General features: G+C 37.1%; 1 protein-coding gene across 2 annotated transcripts in view; it reads left to right on the top strand.

Moving 5' to 3' along the window:
• The window catches only part of LOC139463911 (homeobox protein Hox-B1-like), a 41,357-nt gene extending 13,807 nt beyond the window's left edge, over positions 1-27,550 (top strand). For both annotated transcript variants that reach the window (XM_071245333.1, XM_071245332.1), the window contains exon 3: positions 23,695-27,550. In XM_071245333.1, coding sequence (XP_071101434.1) covers positions 23,695-24,032 — 338 coding nt within the window. In that variant the 3' untranslated portion in view covers positions 24,033-27,550. The remainder of the gene's footprint in view (positions 1-23,694) is intronic.
• The last annotated feature ends 235 nt before the right edge of the window (positions 27,551-27,785 follow it).

Raw genomic sequence — 27,785 nt, 5'->3', positions numbered from 1 at the left:
CGTTTTGGGCAGGAATGGCAATGCTGTAACATTCTAGTGGCATAACAAATTTTAGCAGGTACCAAAACCGTCTGCAGAATCCTGACATAAACGCCAAATATGGAAAAGCATTTTGAAAAACACAAATGCTGAAATTATAGGGAAAATCAAATTTTAGCAGACAAATTATAACGTAATAAGCTTTGGAATGGATCGTGGCGTACATTGTAAATACACACTCCATCAAACTCACAATAATAACATTGAAGATTTTGAGTAGGCTCTAAAAATCCCCTGAAGCATTCGTCTTGATCTTTCACAATCGGTTCGTTTGTAGCATCCCTCAATTTCCTCGTAATCTTACGCTTGCTACAGGGAACTTCGAACGGAAATGACTTCGTTTATATTCAAATACTTTATCAATAATTCAAACGTCGGCATTTCAACTTTAGGCATTCCAGGAGGCACACGGTTGAGAAATATCACAGCAATGTTAACCAATGTCAACTTTAATCTACACGCTTTCCTCATTAGAAATGCATTACCAGTGGTAGGAGCCAGCCCACAGAAGCAAATATGAAGGAATGTATGTTCCGATCTTTCTGACATTTCAGCTTAATGTAATTTAAAATGTATTCTGACGGAAAAAGTGATGCTAAATTCGCAATGATATGCAAGAATGTCGGGATGTCGACAACAGTATCATGTCATTTAAACGAAATCTGAAATTAAGTTTGACATGAGCTGCAAACTTCACAATATATAAACGTTTCTCCTTTTTTGATTTTGGGGGCAGAAATCATATAATCAAAAAACCCGTACAAAGTTTAAAATATGGAATAGAACTGAATACGTAAATAGAATTATGCAGTGACGCTGCTTGTTTGACATCTCGTTTTATAGAATTTTTACAAAAGTATTTTGTCTTCATTTTTCAAAGTTCAATGTAGTTGTTCATATATGTTGTGTATACATATACCACACTCTACTATTCGCCCTGCATTGTATATATGTACATATATATAATATATTATTTACATCCTCATGGGATATACGTCACCAAGCTGTCACGCACTTATATCCTGACCTCCAAATGTTGACCACGGTCAGCATACACCTATCAGAAAACAATAGCCCATTGTAACTGACCACAACTAAGTTATATTGGTGACCAGTAACGGTACGGGGCTGCCAAAATCTCAAAAACTAGCAAGCAGGAGAAAATCACACCTGCGCCCGCTGAAACGACGATGAGCGCGTAACCTGACAAGACGCTAGGGATCTCCATCGACGCTCGTTCTTAACGTCGCCGACGCTTGGACAAACATTGCCGGACATTCGACGGAAACTTGCCGTCCGATGCAGCCCGTGTATGTTACAACCACGTCTGTACGCGCTGCAAAGCGGGCTTGATCCGGGCTCTTGGACCATCGCCTACAGCTGTGCAACCTCCGGACCGGTCTGACCTTGGTTTGACCTTGAGCCAGAACACGTCACCTTTAAGTTCAAAACATCTCTGTTGAGTCGACTGGGAGGGGTGGTGTTGACGTTGCTTTTTAATGACGTCGCGGACATGCCACTCGAGAGGTTTTGGTGCTACTTGTCGTTCAATTAAGACTGGCTGAAGAAAATATTTAGGTCGAGCTATCGATTTCTTTTATTTCATATACTATCAGAAAGTGAACCATATTACAACAAAACCTTCGCCTACTTTTCTTCACGTCCTAGTGAAAACGCCAGAGTATTCCCACTTTGCTAAATTAGAATATTTCAGTCTCTGCGATTGTCCAAAAAAATCGGTCTTGGCATCTATTTGTTACACAGTAGATCCCTCAGCATGTAAGAATAACGCATTCCCGGCAGTCAGGAACACTTGTCTCAAGCACTCTGAACGCGAATATCAAACCAAAACTACAGGATCTGTTACATAGATATATGCAGGGACCTCTATAATCTGGTTTCCGGAAATCCAGAATGCATTCTACCAAAACCTATCAGGATGCAAAGTACTGGTCTATCTTAACATACGTATATTATGACTCGTTCAACTAAAAAATGTTCTTTCCTTTTGCGCTGAAGGACCTTTTAACCATCCTTACCTTTTTATGCAGAATTGGATAATGCTATAGATTCCAATTCAGCTGATAACTGATGGTTCGGTGGGTCAGTGTCCCTACCTTGTGATTTCACCCTTTCCTTTCCGCGAACACCTGGTATCACCACTATTTGATGGTGATCCATGGACTGATGCTTCTGAAGTATGTTGACTCGTACCATGGACTCGACTTTCAGCAGAGATTTCTTATGAGTATGAAAAGGGTTTTGTCGCTTTTATTGTCAAGGACCACCAACGGTTATGTAGTGTAACTGCATTGTGGGAGAGGTATGTCAACCGATCTCACCAGTTGTGTTTGAACAGAGCCTAGCTTCACGATTACGTATGCTATGCAATGTTGATCAAACTTTGCATCTGTTTTTGTGCATGGGTAAAACGTGTACTCCTGCGTTTGTTGCAAGAACCATACTAAAGTAAAATTATTTATATTGATCTAAACCCAGAACATCTATCGGAAGGGAAGGTTTTTCAAACGAATTCTACCCCACATTAAGATCTTGTTACGGCTTGATCACGCTTCCCAAACCCGAAGTACAACCTATTTTCCTCAACATATCGAACAATCGCAATCCTTATATCTGTGTAGGGCATGAGTTGAAAATCTGTCTGACATTTTGTCTGCCAATCTGTGTCTGACATTTTTTGGAACATAATCATATATGTATCATTTAACATGAACTTCCCAATCACATTTTCTGTATTCATATAAGCCTGTGATAATTACAGCAATAATCATATTCTTTTGATATCGTGTGTCTCGCTCCGATCGCAGCCACACCGTTACCTTCTCATCGCTGCTGTGACCTTAATCAGCGTTCAGTTCTGTCTACGCGTTCGAGACATGGCCCCGATGGACCAATTAAAACCAGCATCTCGACTACTAGTCCCAGCTTTTTGTATTAATGAACACTGATGGTAGGGATTGCATTTTGAATATTCTTTAACGAGAATTAAAACATGTCATTTACTGACGGCTAGGATGAAACCAGAGACAAGATGACATCTCCCGCTGCGCATCCGATACCATCAAGCTTCCGGTTGGCGTATAACTGGGATCTGAATTAAAACGGATTTTATCTGGTGATTGCTTGTCGGTCAATTTAGTCTCATGTTGCTTGGCTATAATTGTGATACGGGTGTAAGACCCTTTTGATGGTGATGTTATTTGATCACTGGGGCATCAGTTGGAAAGGTTTCATATGTTAATAGGTTGTCAGTGTACATGAAACCATTCAAACCGCTTTTCGATTAGTATCCGATATAGTTAGCTTTGGGTCTCATTTATTCATCTCACAATTCGATTGCTTCTGCAAATCAGTTTGATTTGCGTACACATTTACATACAACTATAAATATGCCGTTTGTCTTAAACTTCAAATTGAAATAAATGGACATCAATAAGAACATTTAATCATAAAACATGCTTTGTCTTTTTTCAAATCCAGAAACGATCTAATCAGTCTTGCAACATGAAATTATGTCCTTCAAATCACTATGTAAGCTAATATATCAAAGTCTGGGTAAGAAATTAACATATCTTGAGAAAAACAAACTGCATTATTATCCACTGACAGTGGCAAGACACCTCAGCAATTTAACCAACTCAGACTTTCCCTGAACAAATAATTTTCTCGCAACTTGCAATCACAACTGAAATATTACATTAGGCACGCTGGGACAGTGAATGTCAGCGTTCTGACTATGATGAATAGGCTTATGGAACTTTCATTCAGGCAACTGTGCTTCTATTAGGAATAAAATTGATGGTCGCTATTAAACTTGACAATTTATCAATTTACTAACTGAGGTAGTCGGGTAGAGCACACTTCGGTGGAAACTTTTGTCATTGTGTTGAAACTGGAGCAAAATCAGTTAAGTTGTTAAGTTGCTGGTGCCGCTAAGTTCACAGCACGTCTTTTAATATGTGCAGAGATTCCATTTTTTACGAACTGTTTTTTTCAACGGAATTTATCGATTTACAAAGTTTAAAAAATGTTTCAAAATTGTTTTTACCCTGTGATTTAGACCTGAATGCGATGGATAGGAACCGTGTCTATCTTTAGACTCGATGGTATCATTCATGTAACTAAGTTAATAATACATTTCACGAAATTTCAGATGAAACCTAAGAAATGTACTCGAAGAAGGTACGCTGACAAGTATTTTATTTTGTCTAACACAGGTTCTCGATGACTCATTCAAGTTTAATCCTCTATCATTCTTACTAATTCGTCATAAATTACCTAGTGACCTGCCTTTTGAAAAATGCACACATCTCTACTCAAAGTCTTGTCACTTTAAACCGTATTTGTCTCAGATGTATAAGGTCATTAAAGAGTCAAGAAGAAACCCATTACTGTTAGCGAACATAACTGTTTACGTGTAACAGTACATTTCAGCGTAATGAATAATACCGTTGTGTTTCTTTTTTAATCCCTTTTTACGAAAACGCGAACCTGGATTTACGTTTCCCTTGTTCGCCTTCTTGTAGCTAATAGTAGTGACTGCAAATGTATGGTGGTGTAAAGGATAGTGAAATAGTCAGATCAGTTGAACGCACGTGACTCCGGCCCGTTGTCACTAGTTTTCCCCAACTCGACTTTTTGTCTCCGTGATTGATAATGCTTTTCAATTTGCAGACAAATAATTCCTCACCAACCTAAGCTAGCTACATAATGGAGTTATTACAGTTTTTTACTCGTGAAAAAAATGAACTTTTTAAGCACAAAAAAACGTTAGTAGAGCCATTGTTTAATCATTTGAAGTTTCGAGTCTAGACTATTGTACACGTATCCGATTCACAAATCAAACTGTGATGGTTAGTTTGCTTATTGCTTCTAAGGGATATAAATGTGTGTCTTTATTACCGTTTTAATTGACGGCAAACAGTTTTTTTGCTTTTATTTTCATTACGGTGATTGGTCAGTTAATGTTGTTTTCCCACACGATTTGAAATTATGTGACCACAACAAGTAAGTTTTGGAGAAATTACGTGTGATGGTGTTTAGATCATGCCTTGGAAATTACCCAATATCTCTATCACAAAGCGCGAAATAGGATAAAGGAAAGGTCTGCTTAAACGTTGTTGTTTGGCTACTAGACGAAGAGGAATGTGTAATTTGACACAGAATGGGATTGCATATTAGATCAGATTTCATTTTATGTTTATGTATTTTTTTTAAATGTATACTAGTATACATGTATGTATTAGAATATACACGACAAGAATCATGCTATGTATGTTGATGAAACATGAAAAACGATAATGCATAATTCATATGTTACGAAATAGCATATATGTGTATGTTGTTTCGTTGAATTATTAATAAAGTTTCTCGGCCTAACATCCGTCTGACTTGTGAAGTATTTCACTAATTCGCATCGTGGGCATAATTCAGACCTATTTTCGAGAGAAAACGTAAAGATCGCGGTGTACACTATCTGCATTATTACATATCATCTAAAAAGTCATTTTGAAAAACTCTTTCTGCTTTGAAAAGTGACACTTTCGCACAACCGGAAATAGTTTAGATCGGGGAAAGTTTGGGGCCTGTTTTTCTGCGAGTGTTTTGGTATGGGTAACGACACCAAGCATAGCTGTCGGACAGTAAATCCACGTTTTGTTTGTAGAGTGTAAGAAATATGCGCAACACGACTGATCTCGACGCAATGTTCCTCAGTTTCAATTAACATCGGAGCTAATGTGAAAAATATACTACGACATATTCGTTGCAGTTGAAGGCCTACGATGGAAGCCAAAATACCGACCTCTCACGAAAGAATTCAAAAGTGATAGAAAAAATCTGCCCAGATGCAAAAAATGTTAATTGCGAAAGAAAGTGTCAGTTTTTGAAACTGATTTATTTGATGTTTTTCATTTCCAATTTCCGTCTGATCTCCTCGCATGATCCTTGGACGAAATGCGTTCATCCGTGACCCGAAAAATTCGCCCTTTTGAAGAAACTGTACATTAGTTGGTATTTCCGCGTTCTCTCTGTTTGTTTAAATCTTGAAACAAATAGACATGCAGGAGTTTACTGAGATAGTCGGTCTTAAACTCCCATCGATCATTGCTTGTACAAGCATAAAACCGATAAGCGTGATTAATACACGTAATGTCCGTTCATGACCCGCTGGGTTATCGTTTATCGTATTGTTTTTGTAAAACATATTTTAAACTGGTAATAAATATAACAAACGAAAAAAAATGTTAATAATTCCATGAAACATAAGGAATGGACAATAATAATGTTCAAAATAGTCATGCTTTCGTACATTCACAAACATAATGTACTTTTATGCTATTTCAAGTAATCTGTTAATTCATTATCAATTATGTTCATAATCATTAACTAAATGTATGCTCTTTATCTTTTACTAGGAAACGCATAAGAAAGATTGGAAACTCTCGCTAGTTCCTTTGCTTGTTAAATTGTGTAGGTTGTAGTTCTCCCTTGTAAGTAATACGGCCAATGGAACACGGTATTACGATGTCGTTCATATGGAAAAGAACGTATTTCACAAAAATCGCAATAATGTTCTATAACCGTAGAAAACACGTGTTCTATTTGTGCTCTAAATATCCAGTGTTGAGTTGTTTTGATTCCTTATTTTTATTTTGTTCAATTTCGTCTAAAATGCAGCATTCTCTAATGATGTTTTAACTCGCAAAGACCCCTAAAAACAGGACATCTCTCTGATGGATGATCGCAGGATCCTCATCGACGAATAGTATCCTATTTCAAGGGCTCGGAAAGACCGAGTCTGACTGATGACGGGGACGAAGATGAACGACGTTGTAAAATTAGAAACACGCAGGCATTAGAATAGCTTCTCCCTTCCATTGGTGCCGTTAGACCAAGATACCGCTCATCAAGAACAGCTTAGTCTTGTACCGAGATGTTCATTTCACACTGATACCAATTGCTGCATTGTCTGGCATCATTAAAAGGAAGAAAACCGCGTGTACATTTCATGTCTTTGCCTGTCTGGTATCACCAGCGTGATATTTACATACGTTGATTATGACCTGAGTCTTGATTTTGAATTCTTGATCTTGATTGTGACGTGGCGGTCCTTGTACTACAAGGAACACATTCTTACCCTTGTAGTATTTGTGTTTCAGTCGGACAATTTCATATAGAATTCCTGGAGTACAGCTATACAAAAACATCTAGTATATGTCGTTGATTCCTTGTGTAACACATTTCCCTGCACGGTATAATAGTAAGTATACTTCAAAACGTCAAAAGAGAAAAAACAGTCTTGAATATCTCCCGAACAGATTCCATAAGCTGTAAAAGACGAAATAGTGATGGACATTATATGAATGGATTACTAAACATCAGTGATGACCCAAGAAGTTACCGAAAAGGTTAAGTATGTCCTGCTCTACCGGTAGAGCCCGCCACTAACACCATTTGCATAAAAACGTAAGTGTTCGGTAAAATGCAAGATATCAGTATTAGTGAGTACGTGTGTTGGGTATAACGCCGCTTATAACAGTATTCTGATATATCACGGCGTGTCAGCTTAATGTGGGAGGAAAGCCCGAAGTGATGCAGGTCTCAGACGTTTACCACTTTGGTGAAACCACGAGCACGGGTATGGTGCTGACAAACCTAGAAACATAATCGGGGAGAACGGGGTTTGGACCCACAACCATAGGTTTCTGGTGTGCCAAAGGGACGCAACTCTGCACAGCGAATCGTGGCGCCTTAGATGACTGGGCTACCCGTGTGCTCTATTAGTATTAGGATGAGTATGTTGGTTTCTCTGTTGTCACAACTCAAAATTTACAACTTTGTAATTCTATATATGACACTTATGACATGCAAGTATGATTCAAGATCATTATACCAAATCAGAAACTAATTATAAAAAATTAAAAAAAACAAAAAACTTTACGTCACATCGTCCCTTTTGTTACCTTTTTTCACACAAAAAACAACAAAGCAAACAAGCTCATAATTTGGTCATATGCCTGTTATCAAGTTCCTTCACACACAAACTCACGCAGAAATACATCTTTCGTTAAAAAAATAGCAAACATTGACAGGCACCATCTTTCTGACGTTGGGTTGATGCTTTGAGAGACAGAAACACATATCTCATGTCAAAGATCAAAGCACATTGGTAATAAAAATATCGTTTAATACTTGCCTCTTTAACCATGCTTCTTCCCAAGAGCCCAGCCTTAGGCCCTTTAAGAGCCTTGGGCGGTCGCTGGGTACCAAGTGGTACAGTTTATGGGGAGAGCAGATTACCCTCCAGTGTCAAGGGGTTTGGTTGAAATGAGGTGTCGCGAAATTTAACGAGACTTAACAACATTAACGTGTATCCAGGTCTTGAAACAAGCGCCCACAGGGAACAGTATGGCTAAATATTGAGGTTGATGCACATGTTTGAATGCATTTAAAGATGTAAAGTGTAGAAAATTGGTCCTTTTGGACAGAAATCAATGTGGAATGGCATCAGTTGTATTTGTTCTGCTGTAGGGTATGTAGGGAAAGCATGTGATCATCAAGTTATTTAAGGATGAAGGATTGTATTCTGTTGTCCTGCGTTTGTAGAGACGGAGATGGGTATAATAGGATAAAATAGTTCTACATCCTCTACTAAAGTGTTTCCTTTTGTAATATTATACCGGTTTCATCACTGTGGTTGCTGATGCAGCCTGTGTGATTTCCACAAGACGTCGACAGTTTGCTTACAGGAAGTCATCGAGCGATACCCAAGGGCTAGAAAACTTAAATTGAAAATGTCACAATGGAACTACCTTTCTACACGCGTCACCGGTGTAATAACTGCCAATTATGATTATGTATAAAAGAACACAGCTAAGAAAACGTAAGCCTTGCTTAAGATTAAACAACGCTTGAGTGAGAGATCAATGATCACTGGCTGACTACCTGTACCAAATATACATCCCAAGGCACCTCCACAATGCGCTTAATTCTCTAGATACAATCACCGTAGCTTGAAGCTAAAACTACAGCCAAAGGTAGACTCCATTCATATCCCTTTACATTGTCCTGACATGCTTACCCTTTTCACGAACACCTGGTGTCATCACCGATTTTCAGTGATCCATTCATATATTTTTAACCTCTATATTGTCTGTTCCAATTGATTCAGTGTCAGCAGATGATCCAGATTGACGTCTAATGTTGACGTCTAGTCTAATCCGTTGACGTCTAATGTTATATTTGTAGCTTACCTTACATGTATGCTTTTGGTGATATATACTCATATACCTAAACTGCTGGGTAAAAGGAAGTACACTCCCATGTTTGATAATAGCTAAAACTGAAACAAACAAGGCACGGTTATACAGTAAACTACGGTTATAACGAACTCAAAGGGACTACTAATTTTAGTTCGTTATAACCGTAATTCGTTATAAGAATATATACACCATAACTACAGCAAATAGTCGGGACTAAAAAGTTAGTTCGTTATATCCGTCAGTTCGTTATAAGCGTGTTCGTTATAACCGTAGTTTACTGTACAATGATACATCTGATACGGGTATCATTGTTGTGTTTTGGGCCTTAAGTTTGTATTGTGTCGGAGATTGTTTTCGGTCAAGTAACGTTTGTAATGTTTTGATAAAATCGAATTTGTGTACAGTAGACTACGGTTATAACGAATGCAAAGGGACCACTAATTTTAGTTCGTAATAACCGTAGTTCGTTATAAGCATATATACATCTTATATACAACAAATGGCCGGTACTAAAAAATCGTTAAAATTCGTTTTATTGGTCAGTTCGTTATAAGCGTGTTTGTTTTAAACGTAGTTTACTGAACTACTTTTGCAATCCAGTTTACCTACCCATTGAGAATGGTATCGGATTACAAGGTAGACGAGATGGAAGCCGTGGAGATATAAGGTTACAATCCTGAGATTCGTCATATTAAGTATGCTATCAAGGTACCCATAGATACATAAAGGGAGCGGGACTGACACAACAATATATGCTTCACTGCATCCTTGATTATACTTGAACTCTTCATTTGTTTCCATGGCGATTGCATCATCTGTCACACGAACAAGCAGCTTTAATTGACCTAAGTCATCAAACCAATTGAAACTGGAGGTTCGATATAACCGAAGTTGGCTTCATTTTTATATGTCTAATGTTAAGATTCTCCCATAAAGTTCGACCTACCCGAAGTTCGACATCATTGAACTTTTTTTTTTCTCGAATTAACGTCATGATAGTATCCAAATGAAACCATAAAGTTCGACCTATCCAATCGAAGTTGACGTTTCATTTTTTATTTCGACTTAAAACGTCACTAAAGTATCCAAATGAAGCAATACAGTTCGACCTTTCCGAAGTTCGACATAATCGAAGTTGACATTTCATTTTCTATTTCGAATTAAAACGTCATCAAAGTATCCAAATGAAACCTAGAAAGTTCGACCTGACCGAAATTGGCTGTTTTGTCGTCAGACATAACTACTGTTTGTTCTAACTCTTAAGGAAAGGTCATTCCCTGTTCGCTCTCTCTCGCAGATTGCTCGGCCATGTAACGAAGGCCTTCCTCTCATGTAAGCGTCATAGCAAAACTACCTAATCCGTCTTCCCGAAACAAGCCTGGATGGGAAGGGATGCGATTGGCGGAAAGGGTAGAAAGACTTGTTAGGTGCCCGTTGGTTTAGAAGCAGTATGATCTTCAAAGTCGTGTTAACAACCTAAGAGAGAATCCTCAGATGTATTTTCACATTCGCTCGATCTTGATTAGGCATCGCTGGCTTTGAACTGCCCTGTCTATCTGCAGGTGCATGGAACAGCACATTTCAGTAATGACATGTTACCTGTCATCTTGTCAGCTGTATGAAGCCTATTTCACCCTGAAATGTACATGAGTATGTAAATAGGTCAGTCGATGTTAATGTATGTTAATGGGCATTGTAAGCGGAATGTAAATCAGTTTCAATTTGACATATATTTGATGTTCGCTGATAGCGTTTTATGTGTGTTTGGATTCGTGTTTACCTGCTTTTATCTCTATCCCATCGATGCGATAATACAAACCAACCGTCAAACTAGACTAATACTTTACGCTTCAGTGGTTCGTCAACTGGGCGGTTCGTTAGTCGTAGGGTTGAGTTCGAATCCCATTTGTGTACAAGTTATGGAGCTGGTTTATGACTCCAATCTCCCCATTACAGATTCACATTTGTTAAAATGGCGTAGATTCCTTAGGTCTCGCAAGATCAGCTGCACAGACTACAAAACACTGTACAATCGTCCACACAAGAGCCGATCCATTTCTTGAAGGATATAATAAAAACGAAGAAAAATCTGCCCCAATGATCCATATCATGTGTATAACTACACGCATCCATTTGTGTTATGACAAATAACGAAAGCAATGCGAAATCATACATCTCTCAGAGACGGCTTGCCTTTCTGTAACTGGGCGGATAAGCTGATCGACTATCGAACGCCATAAGCGGTGTTGCTAGGACCGTAGGAAAATGGGAATCGAAGTGGTTGTTATAGACATGAAGGCAGTATGGTGATTAACCCTCCTGTCAGGCAGCTATTTAATATGTTTGTGCTCTGCTACAGAACTGAATGGAACCCTTTTGGTAATCCGTCCTCATGTCGTGGCGAACGCTTCGCTACTATTGTTATATAGATCCATCACCGCTGACATTTTGGATACACTTTGCAAACAGATTTCGTTACAATTACCCACAAAACCGTCAGGTGAGATAGATGATTATTGATATAGATAGTAGAATAATATACTCGTGGTTTCACGAAGAGTATTTACTTGTTAAAACTGCGCAACACCGACCGATGACAGGTGCTTTAGCCTGTGTTATGGGAGAAGAATAGATCATGACGATCTCAAGAAGTTGTGCAAGTTTGAAATATGTGCCCTTGCGTTCAATATCTGTCTGTTATAGCATCGATAACATAGGATGGCACTCTGTAGTGATTGGCTTGTATAAAACGCTAGGCGTTTAAGGGAATATGTTCTTGTGGGGAAAACACCTTGGTGATAATATTTAATGATTATTTTAAGTATTACGGAATTACTGTACGCGGGATTTGATGTGAACTTTGGGGAAGTAATCAAACATGACATATTTGACAATTTCCCGATATTTAGACAGATCTGTGAATGACATTACAAATTTATCAGATTTGGGAGCAAATGATTCTGTGAAGCCTTTACCCTTTTCTGTGAAGCCTTTACCCTTTTCTGTGAACTTTGGTCCTGTCATATATATTAAGGAATGACTTTACGTTTGACACTCTGACGACCTATTTTCTGTCGTTATGTTTATTAACAGGTAAAGGGTATTGGCCAGTTTGGTCATAGTGAGTGAGTGAGTGAGTATGGTTTTACGCCGCTTTTAGCAATATTCCAGCGTCTTCGGCGTGACGAGCGAACGCTTTAACCACCAGGCTACCCAACCGCCCCAGTTTGGTCATATAAAGGATATTGGGCATTGTGGTCAGTTAATATTAATTCATCGTTATCTCGGCAAAGATCAACTTTCACACCCTTTCATAATCGTAATACACAGTCCTTTGCAGAGGCGGTCGGGTAGCCTAGTGGCTTAAGCGTTCGCTCGTCACGCCGAAGACCCAGGTTCGATTTCCGACATGGGTACAATGTGTGAAGCCCATTTCTGGTTTCCCCCGCCGTGATTTTGCTGGAATATTGCTAAAAGCGGTGTAAAACCATATTCACTCACACAGTCCTTTGTGAAAGGAGTTATTACGTGAGGTGTGTCCATGGGGGTAATGTACATCCAATGCATATATTACCAACCTCATGGGTTATTATTATTCCGCTCAAACCGTGTGATGGACAGTGTTAAGTTACATGGAGATGTACATATCATGCGATACATGCTGGAATGCGATGGTATAACTTTTTATACCGGGAGTCACCATACCGTGATTCATAAACACATGCTCATGATATAGTCGGAATCGTACAATCGACTCTATTTTGGGAAGAGATTTCTTATGAATATGGAAAGGGTTTTGTCGTTTTTTTATTTTCTTGTCTCAGAAAGGTAAGCATTTCCACCCAGAGCTGTCCACGTCAAGACACATCATTAGCTCGTTTGTCACGAATTGTCTGTACACAAACTACCAGACAAAGATAATGTGTACATCCTTGTTTGATAATGGTTAAGGGGCGGTCGGGTAGCCTAGTGGTTAAAGCGTTCGCTCGTCACGCCGAAGACCCGGGTTCGATTCCCGACATGGGTACAATGTGTGAAGCCCATTTCTGGTGTCCCCCGCCGTGATATTGCTGGAATATTGCTAAAAGCGGCGTAAAACCATACTCAGTCAGTCAGTGATAATGGTTAAAAATGAAACATTTAAGAAATAATGGGGATGTATTTGATACGGTAATCTATATTATGTTTTGGGCCTCAAGTGTACACTGTTTTCAGCCTTGTAATATTTTGATAACGTTTATAATTTTTGGTCAAATCCCATTTTCAAGGGTATACTTTTTTGCCCGGCAATGAGGATATTACTTCTGTCACTGATATTTAGAGTGAGTGAGTTTGGTTAGAGGTACTTTGAAAACCCTTCATATACATCACGGAATGCCTGTTTGATGTGGGAGGAAAGCCCGAAACTGTCTCAGCAAAACGTACGGACTTGCATAAACAGAACGTACTCTTTTCATTACCATCTTCTCAAATATAAGGAATTAGGTTCCAAAGTGATGTTCGTGTATGTTTCAAACCGACATTCAAGCTCAACTCCTCAGTCATGTATCGTATTTCTATTCAGTTCCAGTCAGGTTTTAATAGATATTGTTAAAATTGAATATTGGCTTTAGTGTCTTGCTGTTTAACAATCGACATTGATACAAATAAGCGACTAACTTCCAATATACATAATATTTCATTTTCACAATGACTAGCGAGCATATGTCTCCGAAGTCCCCCAAGATTTTAATGGTAATTGCTACAAACGTTCTTTTACACCTCTTATAAAACGAACTTCCGTACAAACGAAGAGGAAGCTCCATTTTTTATAACATTTCCTGCTATCTTTTCTCCAAATATTGATGTTTATTCTCCATGGAAATCAACCAAATCCAGTCCCTTATTTTGCTGCAATGATAGCTCCACTTTCCACGACTCTCATCCGAGCGTAGCGAGCACGCCCGAGCTTTCCTGAATGAGCTGACGGCTACCCGTTAAGTGCGATACTCCATCATTTATCATCCTCCCCACACGTGCGCGCTGGTCACACACAAACCCAGTATAACAGATTAGCACAAGCCAAGTCTGTAACCGAAGCACATTCATCATCCGTGAACACTGGAAATAATTATTGAAGTGTCAGTGAGAAAATAAAACGGAGTCTTGCTTGTTTTCTCGGCAGACAAAGAAATAGCGAGATGTTTAAATGATGCAGCCTCGAGTGTCCCTCTCATGGTGGATCTTGACCACAACTGTATTTAAAACTATATATATTACATCGTGTCTGAGGCTGGAATATGGCTTCATGCTGCATTAAATTGGTTAAAAAATAAACAAAGCGTTTTGGGAGTTGACTAATTTGAAATCGAGCTCTTTGGCTGTCGATATTACTGTTTTCGGAAATACGATCATTTCTCTTTTTGTTAGTTGATGATGTATTCTGATTTTTGGTCATGTTCATGAATTATTAGAGCGTATTATTTTTAAGTAGGAGAGACTGTGTTGAATATGTGCATGTGTCGATTTCGAGATGAAATGTATGCGTGTAAATAACACTAAGCACAGTCACGGGTACTGACGCTTACAACCCCATACGCACTCATAGCCATGTTATTATCAGTTAGGGTAAAAGGGACATTCGGTTTACCCTGTCAAGCAGGGAAACGTGTGAAATTGTTGCATAATGATATTCATTACCTAACACAGTGTAATTAAACAATGTGCCAGGCCGCTGACAGGCAATCAGTGAGTGGCAATTGCAAGTTGAGTGGATTCCTCCCCCCACCCTCCCCCCATCTTGGGATATATAAAACGCCGTGAAAACACCGCGCACAATAGGCTTTCTTACCTCGTCAAATCCCGTCACATTCACAATGGTGAGTTAGCGAATGCATGGGGACCGTACATCGATCATTCTCAACATTTATAGCGTTTGTTTTTCACACTGCGAGCGATAACATGTGTTTAATATTGGGCCACGTGCGGGTGCCTGAGAGGGGGGAAAGCGCGAGGGTTACGTACACCATATTGTAACGCCGTCTACTGACGCTGGCTTCCATATTGCCACGTTGACTATGGGTGGGGTATTGCGATTTCAAATAACCTGCTGACAGGGACGCGTCCCTCTTTTCTTGTTCCGCGTTGAGGCGGGTGCCGTGATGGCCCGAGTCAGTCACTAACGATATTCATTTACGAGTTGTTCAATTTTGACGTCAGATGGCGTCCATTGTATTGAGTACGCATGCGCTGTTTCCCTGTAATCGATGCACACGTCGGCTTGATTCACTCAGATGATCGTGAGAAAGAAATTACAGATGTATTTCGTCAGTAGGACAAGAGATGATGATGATGATGATGATGATGATGATGATGATGACATTGTAGGTGTTCTAAGTACATAAGTATTTGCACTCTTCCCAAGAGCGACCTTATAGTGTAATATCTATTCAAAGTATGTATTCTTACACCAATAATGAACATTATCAATAATAATAGTAACTGAAAATGATGTTAATGGTAATTGTGATTTTCAAATCAACATTTGCATTCATATAATGGTAATATTGGCAAACAATTCTGATAACGGAATCAAGTGTGTAAATATTTATGCAATGACTTGAAATGATAGTATTCATGATAACAATAGTTACCGTAATCATAATGACTATGATATTAATATGTTTAGAATTTCAGGTAATATGTTTGAATGGTGGAAATAATAACAAAGATGATGATGATGATGACGACGACGACGACAAACATGATGATATAATAATCACCAAAACCCAATTTGTTTCATTTCGTATTTAAATCCGTATACAATAACAATAATAACAACAACAATAATAATACTCTCTTGACCTACTGCCCCCGTCGGGATTTTGCTCGAATATTGCTAAAAGCGGCGTAAAACAATACGCGCTTATTAATTAACCAATTTCATTTGTTAAACCGGTCAGTGATGACGTCACTATGTCCCACGACGTCGTATGTGCCTAACATATGTGTGCGCCTTGCACGCAGATCTGGACACATGGTCCAAAATAAGAAGAACCTCATCAATTGACTAATAACATTGGGAGATGACAGGCGTCTAGGGAGGGAACCTTTTTCTCCGCTGCTTCATTTGCATGTAATCTTTTAAATGGGGGATCTTATGTTGCCCTGGAGATTTACTCTACGTGTCTAATATATATTGATCATGTGTTGCTAGTATAGCGCAGGTGTCAGTTTCACAAAGTCTTTGATCCCGACCGCCATCACTGCTGGTGGAAGGATGGTCAATTTCACGTTGCTTGATGTCAATTTATATATAACATAAAACACACGAACACATTTGCATTTTACTTAAGCACGTATATGAAAACGTACTTAATGAGCATAATCGATTTCAATGTCGGTATTTGTAAGAGGTTGTAATTTTTTGAACATGCATGGAAATTTAATTTAGGAAAGACAGCTTTTGATATTAGCAATCGTATCTTTTACAAACATCAAAGAAATGATATAAATATGTTATTACTTTTTTATCTCTCAAAAATTATTCATTTAAACGAGTAAAAACAAAAATTAACTTATGTTGCAGTGAAACAGTAAAGAAAAGTTAAAAATGAAAGGCTTAATTATCCGTTTAAATTGAGACCGTATTTAAAACACGCAAATACAGGCGGTAGTTAAATGGTATATTTTTAACAACATTCCGCACTGCATGGGAGGGTATATTACGGTGAAATATATCATGTCATCAGACCACAGCGATGACTAATACCTTCAGCAGACGCGTCGTAAAGTGTCGAACATGAATAAAACCGATAAAACATAGGAATTCGTGACGAACTATAGTCAGGTCGTGTCTTTGATCTTCTCTTCTTGCTCGAAGAGATCAAATAATCCCTAAATCTTCTTCTTTTCAATGCAAGGTCATAAATAATTTCCAAATTCGCATTATTGCAGATTTAGAAGCCTGTGGCAAGTATAATAAATGCTACATAAAACTGTAAGACGCTACAGTGTCAACAAGTACCGCACATCACACCCTGCGGAACTCAAGGACCGGAAGTGAGTCGTACGACGCCCATGTCGTTAATCGAACATACTTTACGACATCGATCGTCACATGACCTGAGCAAAATGACTCAACATGTTACATTCATGACGACTACTGTCAAATGTGATGGGAAAAGATTTACCTTATGACATGAGGATTAACTGCTGTAAATCATATTGTTTTATAGAAAGAGGCCATCGTTTGGCCTGACTTTGTGAAATATACGCTCAGTGTATATCGCGTATGAACTGCAAACGAAGCGAGTGTATGTAATCATTAAATGTGTTTAAACCTTTCCAGTTAAAAGCCCCTTGGAGAATGTGTTTATCTATCGCGCACTTTGTTTGAGTTGTGTTTTATTATTTAGCATGAATATGGTTAGTCATGATCATCACAATTTTTTATTGTACAAAAATTATACTAAATTGCTGAAAATAACAGAAAATATAATTAAAAACGTGAAACCCCTTACCATTATCAAAAGATACCTTTTGAGTCCATTCTGACTTCATCACAAGCATGTGTTGTTGAATCGCTATCAAATAGATGACACCAGGTGTTCACGGAAACGTGAGCATATGAGCCCCTTCGGTGGTATCCGTCACAAACACACGCAAAGGCAAGTCAAGTGTCCATCTGCACCTTATTTTCTAACAAAGACTTTTCACTTATCAAAATTACCTTAGCATTCGGATTCTAGACCCCAACAGCTAAATAGACATCTTTTTTCGTCCAAACATGTCTTTATGTTCATTCAAAACAAATGTTTAAGACACAGTAAACATAATAACATATGTAAACAAGTTATTAAAACGACTTTACTAATTGCAGATGACTCAAAAGAAAGTTTACACCCATGTTTAATGATGTCAAAGATGAAGATATGTTATTCGAGTGTGATGTATTTGATACGGCTATCATTGTTAACTTTAGTTTGAAATGTTTCGGCGACTGTTTTCAGAGACGTAACATTTTGATAAATGTATGGTCGTTCTTTCTTTTGCGCGACAGTTTATATCAAAATATATGTTGGGTTTCACACTATATGTTTGGTTATACAAATGACATGGAACATAGTATCGTGGTTCAAAACCGTGAAATAATTCATATATTGTCAGCTTCAGGCAACGTGCATGCATCTTAGCTTAACGTCGTTTGATGATATCTAAAAATGCACAAGCCTTTATGAAAACTACTTTTTGGAACCTATATCTACCTCGAGGCTATAATATGAAGTTAATACCCTCAATCAGAAATTCGAACACATATAAATCATTTTTTTTATAAATTCATAACTTTTTTAGAAGGAATACGTTGCACTAATATTGGAGTTCAGATTATCAATAGTTGCGAAGAACTAACTGATAATATCAAATGTAAGTTATACGCAAAACTATCATTCAACTGAGGTGTCGGTACACTATGCATGAATTAACCTCGATGTATGATAATAAGCGTTTACAGCATTCAAAGGATGTATAAATATTTCGTCATCATATTGTTTGTTTAAGTAACTCTTATTTAACATGAATCACACTGTATATCAAAACCGTCTTTGTTTGCTAACAAGTAATATTAGTTTTCAAAGTAAGGATGTTCAGATTGCAAAGTGGTTTATTAAAATGTGTGAATATGCATTAATATCAGTATTCACTTGTTTGTAACTATTTAGTGGAGAGATATGACATATCAGTCAGAACATTAAAAAATGTCAATCGCCTTAAACATTTTTTTATGATATTGGTGAATTTTGACAGGGATAAATCGAAAACTGTTATCTCGTCCCACACTGATGAAATCGGTATGAGGTAGATATGCCAAGAATTCCTAACGTGCAATTAATGATTTGCTAGTTATGTCAACAATTTAACACTAACATTCCATATGCCAAATGTAACTGACCAATATATCTATCAACCATGATGAATCAATTTGCTGCCAAATATTTGGTGTGATTGCACCAATACATCAAAAAATAATTTCATGCAACCTCACTAATTAAGCTTATGATCATTATTGATTGATCAGTGGATCGATGATAGATGATATACTTTGAACGAACTCGTACATATCTTGATGTTTCTATTGACCTTTGACGTATACGCCAATACTTAGGATCTTTGACACATGCAAAACATCAAATGAATTTTTTCGATTTTTTGATAAATTTGAAGACAGTTTTAAAAGTGATTCAAATGTTCCGCATACTTTTGTTTACACGATGTTTTGGTTTGTTAAGCCTATTTGGGAATATAGGTACACAACAGAAATGAACAAAACTGTTAAATCTTGAGATTGAAACTTGTCACCAGATGTTGACAATTAACATAACGGTTGTTCGAATGTTACATTGCTCTTGAATATTTATCTTTAATCATATTTGAATACGATCGATTACGTGAATTTAAATTTTGATTAATTTGAAAGTGAAATTATATTCATATCAATATAATATTCAGATGGGTTTATATTCGTGTCGTGGATTAGACTGGTTGAATGATTGAGATATTCTATGGCAATGCTAGTACCCCTTGAAGCGCGTGTGGTTAATTTTACGTCTGGCCTGACCAAAACGTAACGGAGTTTAAAAATTCACTTTGACTCAATAGCATTGAGTTGATGACATGTGAAAAGCACGAGTCTGTTTTCAGCTGATAACACTGTCAGTAGATTAATCCTATTTTCTAATTACATTCTGACGAGAATATCGTACTCTGGAAAGCAGAAGAGCAAAATTGCTCGCTTCATTAGCCTTTAAGGTTTTTTTGTCGCCTTGTCGTTTCATTTCATTATTCTCGTGGAGGTAAATGCAATTCTATCCGACTTGGTCATTCTGCACGTGCATGACAGAGTCATGTCAGTTTCAGCACGAGCGGCACCTGTTCGCGCGCGATTGAAATCAAACCTTGTACATTTCTATTACGCTGCATGGGTCTCAATGGCTTTTGGCATAGTCCCCGCCAAAACCTAATTGTCCATTGCAAAGATACAATTATAGATCGGCCATCGCTTTTACGCCGATCGTGTAATTGATATGTTTTGATAGCAACAACGGTTGGTCTTGGAACAGTTGCAATCGGCGTCGGAAGACAAATGTTCCACGTTCACTAACTGCATGTGTTTACCGTGCTTGTGGTGAATTAACATCTACAGCTCGCGATTTAACTCGCGCACATGATGAATGATACTGGTTTAAAGTGAATTGATCAATTAAATGATAGCCCTTCCCTTTCGGAGCCTGACAGCTTAACTCGGTGTACAAAATGTTCATTTGCACTCGTTAGAATTCTAATGTCACCCGAATGAAGACAGGAAAACTGCATTAAAAGGCGAAATAAATGTTTCATTTTTCGAAATGAAAATCTGCAGGATTATACTGTTACAAAACCATTTGATCTCATGGAAAGAAGATTATTTAATTCAAACGACTGACTGTGCATCGAATTCTATTTGTGAAAGTTGCCTGATGGTCGTGATGAGAACTCAGAGAAAATATACGTATTTAATACATTGTGATTTGGATATTAATTAATAAATTAAGCACTATGGAATATATGATACTTTTGGTATTTTTATTAACCAAAACCTATTAAAACAATCTCTTATGAATTAGTATGGACAATATACTTGCTATATTTTCAATTGGAAAACGCATTAATAAATAACCTTCATAAATTTTCAATCATCACTGATTTAAAATTTGTTTCATATGTAAATAATTCATTTATTGATATTTACAAAAATATCTTGTTGAGTTAGAATATGATTATAATATATCTAAATATTGCTGTTATGTTCATTCCACCGGAAAACACTTGATAAAAAATAATTTCAGTGTCTAATGTTCGTATTGCTATCGCCTTTAGTGAAACTCAAATAGCGTTAATATGTACGAATATTAGGCTCAGCGAAATACCGTACGTTTGTGGCTTAAATTTCTTTGGCACTTGGGTTTGTTTATTAAGCTGGTCAATCCATCATGCTGAGCCTGCGTTGCTATTAAATTAATAGTTAGCTATCCTGTTTACTTTGAAAGCTCGTGTAACATTAATCTACATAGGCGATTAATTTCATTTTGAATGGCATTGTTGCACTTTAGTTTAACTTTGCATGGACAGAAGCTGTGTAATTCTAGGACATTACATATTACATTGCTATTTTAGATACTATATTGCATTCCTTTATATTTTATAATTATGGTTTTCAATATTGTCTTTTGATATAGGAATCAATGACAATGTTTATATAATATTATAATTTTCGCGATATCGAATCTTAACTAAATATGATTCCATAAATGTGCATATTGGGCGTCATATAAAACAAGCGTCGTTCGAGTCATCTTTCCTGAATTTTCCATTCATTTTTTTCTTTGAATTCGTATCACATTGAGTTTTGAATATTGTTATGCTAACCATCCATTATTTCTGTTAAACTACAATAGACACTGTATTAGATTACGCATGCAGCCTTAAACAGATTTTACTATCAGATTTACTCTCAAATTAACGTGTACAATTTGGCACGCGTTTCAATCAAATTGTATAAAAATGCAAAACGGGCGTTTTATCATGACATCGTAATAGCCACAAGAAGCATAATGTTTACAAACAGGGCTGCGTCATTGAAATAAAATTGTCTGATCGAGACGTTAAGAATGACAAATAAGCGCCTTCGCGGGATAAATCTTTGAGTGTAAAGGAAATTACTCAAGTTCCTCGCCTACATAAATTACTATAATTTTAAAACAAATAAAACTGATATCGGATTCTATATCGTATGCGTATATTATCTTATGATTTAAAAAAAATATATATAATAGATTCTGTAATTGAGAAGTTAAAAAATCTCTTAGTCTGAATCTACAAAAAATTCTTATGTTATGTATATCAAGATGGTATTTGACTATTGATACTAATATGTACATTATGTGAATGCGTACAAGTGTACAAGTTTATTGAATACTAACTGTGCGTCAAAACCGTTAATGTATTACGCAATAACGTTTTATTAGGAGCCGCTGTTGCCGATGAAGATACAGCCGTGTTTGCAGGCCGTATTAACTCTTAGTTCACACTTTAGTTCAATTTAGTTCATACAAAATGATCCATGTAATGGCTTGGTGTTGTCAAACACTTCAGTTCAAAGAATCAGGGAACAGGAACAATATTTACAGTCACGCCGATACCCTGGTATAACACTAGAGAGGGCTAGAATGTGTGTCCAGGCCTAAATTCCGTTCCACGATTTCCATTGCTATGTTATACACTGAACTGAGACGATGTGGTTAGGTTAGGATTTTGCAGGTCAAATACACTAATATATCTTAATATAGCTATTGAGTTCATTTCATTACAAATAGCGCTTGTAATGCGATGAATGGTCATTTTGATCTAACGCTTAGAAAATGGTTTCAAATTCATTTTAGTCCTATTTCAATGTGATCAAACACATTTAATAAAAAAAAATTTGCAATCAGAAACCTGTTTAATATATATTACATGGCGTGTAATGGAAATGCTTGTTTCATTGAGAGATGTTTGATATTCGGTAGTTTCCATATATTAATTTATGTCTTAACGACTCATTTCAATTTGGAAGTATTTGTATATTTGACCAAAGAAAATTATTATCTCGGAAAGAAAAGGATGTGAACATATTATGTTCGATAGACTTTGAAATGAACATGTGTATATCTGACATCGACAACGGCGCATGCGTCAGAGCTTAGTAGAGAGAAATCTACGCGTGACAGATATTGACAAGGCATCATTGAAACTGACTTGCGAACTCATCCATTACGGTATAACAAATAGATGTCACATTTGTAACAGTTTCTCGGCCTGTTATGTGTGCCTTCATTAACAGAACACTAAGACGTAATTGACAGCCGTGAAGGAATCTTGTCTATTGCAAATTCTCTCGTTTCAATTTCGTAATTAACAACCTGTTTCCTTTAGATCCACCACCGCTGTCTGTGACGAGGCGGAAATTTACAGGGCGATAATGACAATAAGATGTACATTTTGAAATATATCACAGCACCCAGGCCGTAGACGTGGTGTCGTTTTCACAAGACCAGGCGTTAAAGTGATATAAATATCGCCTAGGCTCTCCTCTCTAGGAAGTCCAAATTGATGAATGAGTAATTAGGAAATTAGCGCTCATTTAGTGTGCCATTATTCAATTAATAACTCATCATAGAAGTGTCACAGTTTGCATGGAGTGTTGTCGCTTTCAGATCGCTTTTCCCCGTCACCAATGATGTATCTCTCAGTCAGACAGAATGACGTATCATTCATCAAAAGAATTGATTTTTTTCTCGTTCTTTTCTTTTTTCAGCTGGGAAACCTGGCGAGTATGGATACACAGCACCATCACAGCAGCAGCAACAGCAAGGAGGAGCATCGGGCCGTACCAATTTTACAAATAAACAGTTAACAGAGCTGGAGAAAGAATTTCATTTTAATAAATACCTCACACGCGCAAGAAGAATTGAGATAGCGGCAGCGTTAGGGCTCAATGAAACACAAGTGAAAATCTGGTTTCAAAACCGGCGAATGAAGCAAAAGAAACGAATGCGAGAGATACAATTCGAAAAAGGAAATGAGAATTCATGCCAACTTGGACTAGAAGGCTTATCAGTTCCCACGTTAAGTTTGTGCCACGACGCACGTTAAATATTTTGTGTCTAGCTGTTATATCTATCATCTTTTAATTTCATTTCGTTTGTGTCGAAATGGAATGCCAGCGATGAGTGGAAAAATGCAAATGCTGAAATACGTCAGTGAAACCGGAAGTGACGACATGGACACAATATGGCGTCGAGGTAACCGGGTGTGGTGTCAAGGGACATAACTCTTCAACTGTGTCGACACCATCTTTGAAGTCTACAACATTATTTTCAAAGGACTTTTTCTTTAGCTTGAATTCTTTTCACTAGAACGTGCAGCTTCCTTGCCAGAAATATGCCCATATGGACAATACTGACCATGTAATGGACACATAAGACGTACCCATGACCAGTCAATAACAAATGAATGTAGTTTGTCATGAAATAACGTTCTAGAAAAGATACCTTTGTCGTTAATTGTCGTTCGGGGGCAAAACATGACAACATTCTTGAGTTAAAGTCATTAAACTGACCTCTTGAATTTCACAAATGACTTTTCTTAAGGTTTAAAAAAACATCCAACGAGAATCAATGTTATTATTTGGCAACTTATTAGTCCTTTTTAAAATATTTTAACGTCAAATGTGGTGTATGTGAGTGAACGAATTGCCTTACGTATTTTGAGACGATCGTAAAGATTAGGTTCGACGTCATGACGGTCAGTTAACCAGAGTGACAATAGGCCACGCATAACTGTCACATGACATAAACAATATGCCCACCGATGATTTTTGCAACTCTTTATAAAGAGAACAACTTCATGACAATTAGCTGTATTTGTTTCAGAGACGTATGTAGACCATTGGTTGATTAATTGTTGATTTTGAATGAGTTAGTGTGACCTTATGTTGCCATGCACAACTAGACAGACTCAAGCTTCTCTTTAACAACGGTGTGAGCGTTAGATCATAATAATACAGCCAGTACCCTTCTTCTCAAAATAGAAACTGAGTGTTTTTGTCAATTGTACTTATGTAGTCAAACGATGTTTTGGGTAAAGTTAACTTTTTAGTCATTTTTTCAAATATTTGTAACCCTGGGCAAATCTTTATCTTTTTTTTTTGCTGTTTTGCGCTATTTTTTGTGTTTATTTTATTAATCGAAATTTGTAAAGCGGCACTAAAGATATCGAAATTAATCATATTCAATATGTTATTACTTAATAACATCACATAAATGAGCTAAAACAAACAAAAACGGTTTTAATGTCCTTAAAACATGGTTTATCTATTCTTGTTGACATGGAGCAGCGTTACCACGACCCAAATCAGCCTTGTATGTTACCTGCTCTGAAGCCGCATCTCTTGATTAGTCTATTAGTCTGCTTAAGTTCTGAAAAAATATATACTTTTTTTCAAAATACGAGCTGTAATAGATCAATAGTGTATAGTCATTGCCTCACTTTTAACTCAGAACAAAGAAACGGTTGAGTGTTTGAATCAGAGTACATTGAAGTTGCGAGCAAAGCATGAGGTGTCGCATGTCCGCCTGGAAGCCCGAAGCGCGATAGAATAGCGGCTAACAGTATAGTCTCTGGTTGTGCATGGCAGTATTCCCGAAAGACTGAATGAATTTCTTGATTTTTGTACAGATGTAATTCTTGTTATAATGTCCACTGCATATTACATTCCACGCCTGTGTATAAAGCTGCATGTGTTTATTTCAATGGTGATCATGTCTATTTCGATTATGGTGCTGTAGGTTCGTGTATAGTGCACTGTTCAATGTCTTCATCATCGTGTATATATCACTTAGGTACATGTTGATTTCAAAACAGTCTTAGATAATGTAACCATATCCTCTCGACCTTTTTTCTCTTAGATATATAACGAATAATTGCAGTTGTTCTAACACAGTATGTCGTTGACAAACGACTAAGGTTGTTTTGTAGGTTATACTGAAAGTAACAGATGTGTTTGAGAGCTACATGAAAATATACCTATCGCATGAAAATATACCTACCTTTTTGATAGGTAAATATTTATTTGGTAAGACGTTAGAGGACTGTTTTGAAATTAATACACGAGGGAGGTTCAGGGTCCAGCTTCTAACATCACAGTCTTTATCTTAGTGTTTCCATCCCTTACATAATTAAACCACGCAATAGAAAATGTGATTTAAGAATTTAGTGCTCGAACAATATCCTCAGGGCGGTATATAAGACCTGACAGAAAATGATTGCTATCAAAATACCATCTAATGGGTAAAGGCTATTATGTTCCTCATTGCTTCGAAAAAAAATGTTAATTGAATTTTTTATGTTATCATAATATCTTTTAAAAACCGGAAACAGTTCTTATTTGCATGTTTGAGTGTACATTGCCGAGTTTATCCCAAACCTGCTCCGAGCACAGTGGCCAAAAGTCATTAAATAGCTGTCGGATCTCGGCGTGAATTAACAGACATCTTCGATCTTGATTTCACAAAAACGAAAGAGGCCGAAAGCATCCGCGAATTTTATTGGCTATTTCCATAGCGTGCAGGTGCTACTGGAGACAACGAGGAGCCAGCCCTGAGCTTTTTCGTGTGAAATTTGCACCTGGGGTTATGAGATTTTGTAATAGATCTATAATATGGAGTCGTGAAATCTACATCAATGCATTTCACATTTAGGGATCAATCTGAAATAGAAATCAAAACTGATTTCGTTTAAAGTTGTTATTTATTCTGTTTTTATTTGCGTTAATGTCGACTAAGAACAAAGATTGTTTACTGATTTCAATATTTGGTTTCATGTCTAGGGTTTTTTAAACTCAAATAGTGTGAAACCGTCGTGTGAAACCATAGTGTGAAACCGTGTGATCTCATGATTGGGACTCTCATATCGGCAAAATGACAAAGTTAAGCAAGTTATATTTCTTGTGCAATTCTTAGCGTTTAATGATGTGATAATACTAGGAATAATAAATGAACGATTTTATCTTTCAAGGTGTGTCTGTATCATTGGCATGTTCTGGTGTAGACTTCAACTTAGATTTCACTTTTCATATTTTAGTCTTTTTTTTAACATAATCATTCTTAATAACCGATAAAACATTAAATACACCAGATCAACTTCGTAATGTACAATTCTAAGTGTGTAACACAATAAAATTGGGGTAGACATATTTTCTCCATCTTTGATAAAACAACAAATAAAAAAAAATCATAAATGTGAAAAACAAAAATAATTCTCATTTTTTTCGCTTTTGCTTCTTATATGCAATAGGTCACATAGTCATGTTTCGTCATTGTAACAAAACTACTCGGGAAACGCCCGGCAAAGCGAAGTAGAGCCACGGGAGTCGAAGCCGTCAAACTACTTAAGGCTTTAGATTTTCGCTAATATAACCACGCAATGATTCTGTTTTAGTCCTGTGCATGTTAGTATTTGTTTATTTTGTGATAGGCGAAATGGTCAGCCTTTGAAACATTTTATGAAGAGTATTGTATGCTCAAACTATTTGAGATATTATTTATTTATACTGTCATATCTGTCAAAATAATTTATATGATATGTCTGGTCAAACATTAAAATTTGCAATATAATAAACCAATGTTAAAAATGTATGTGTTTGTATTTTTATGTCCTGTATGATTCTCAACCCAAATGGTTGACCGAAATTGTTTACCATTTTTCAACGATTGATCCTACAGCAGAGGGTCCAGTTTTCTATAATCGAACTCTGATTATCTCGAAGTTGGAAGAAGCGAATAGTACTTTGGGATAATCAGAGTTTCGAGATACTCGTGGATGGGGTTACAGATGACTAAACAAATA

Source organism: Haliotis cracherodii, unplaced genomic scaffold (genome assembly GCF_022045235.1).
Source record: "Haliotis cracherodii isolate W230 unplaced genomic scaffold, xgHalCrac1.p SCAF_16, whole genome shotgun sequence".
In the NCBI taxonomy this organism is placed as follows: Eukaryota; Metazoa; Mollusca; class Gastropoda; order Lepetellida; family Haliotidae; genus Haliotis; species Haliotis cracherodii.
Note: the sequence above shows the minus strand (reverse complement) of the source record. Positions and strands in the feature narration are given on the sequence as shown.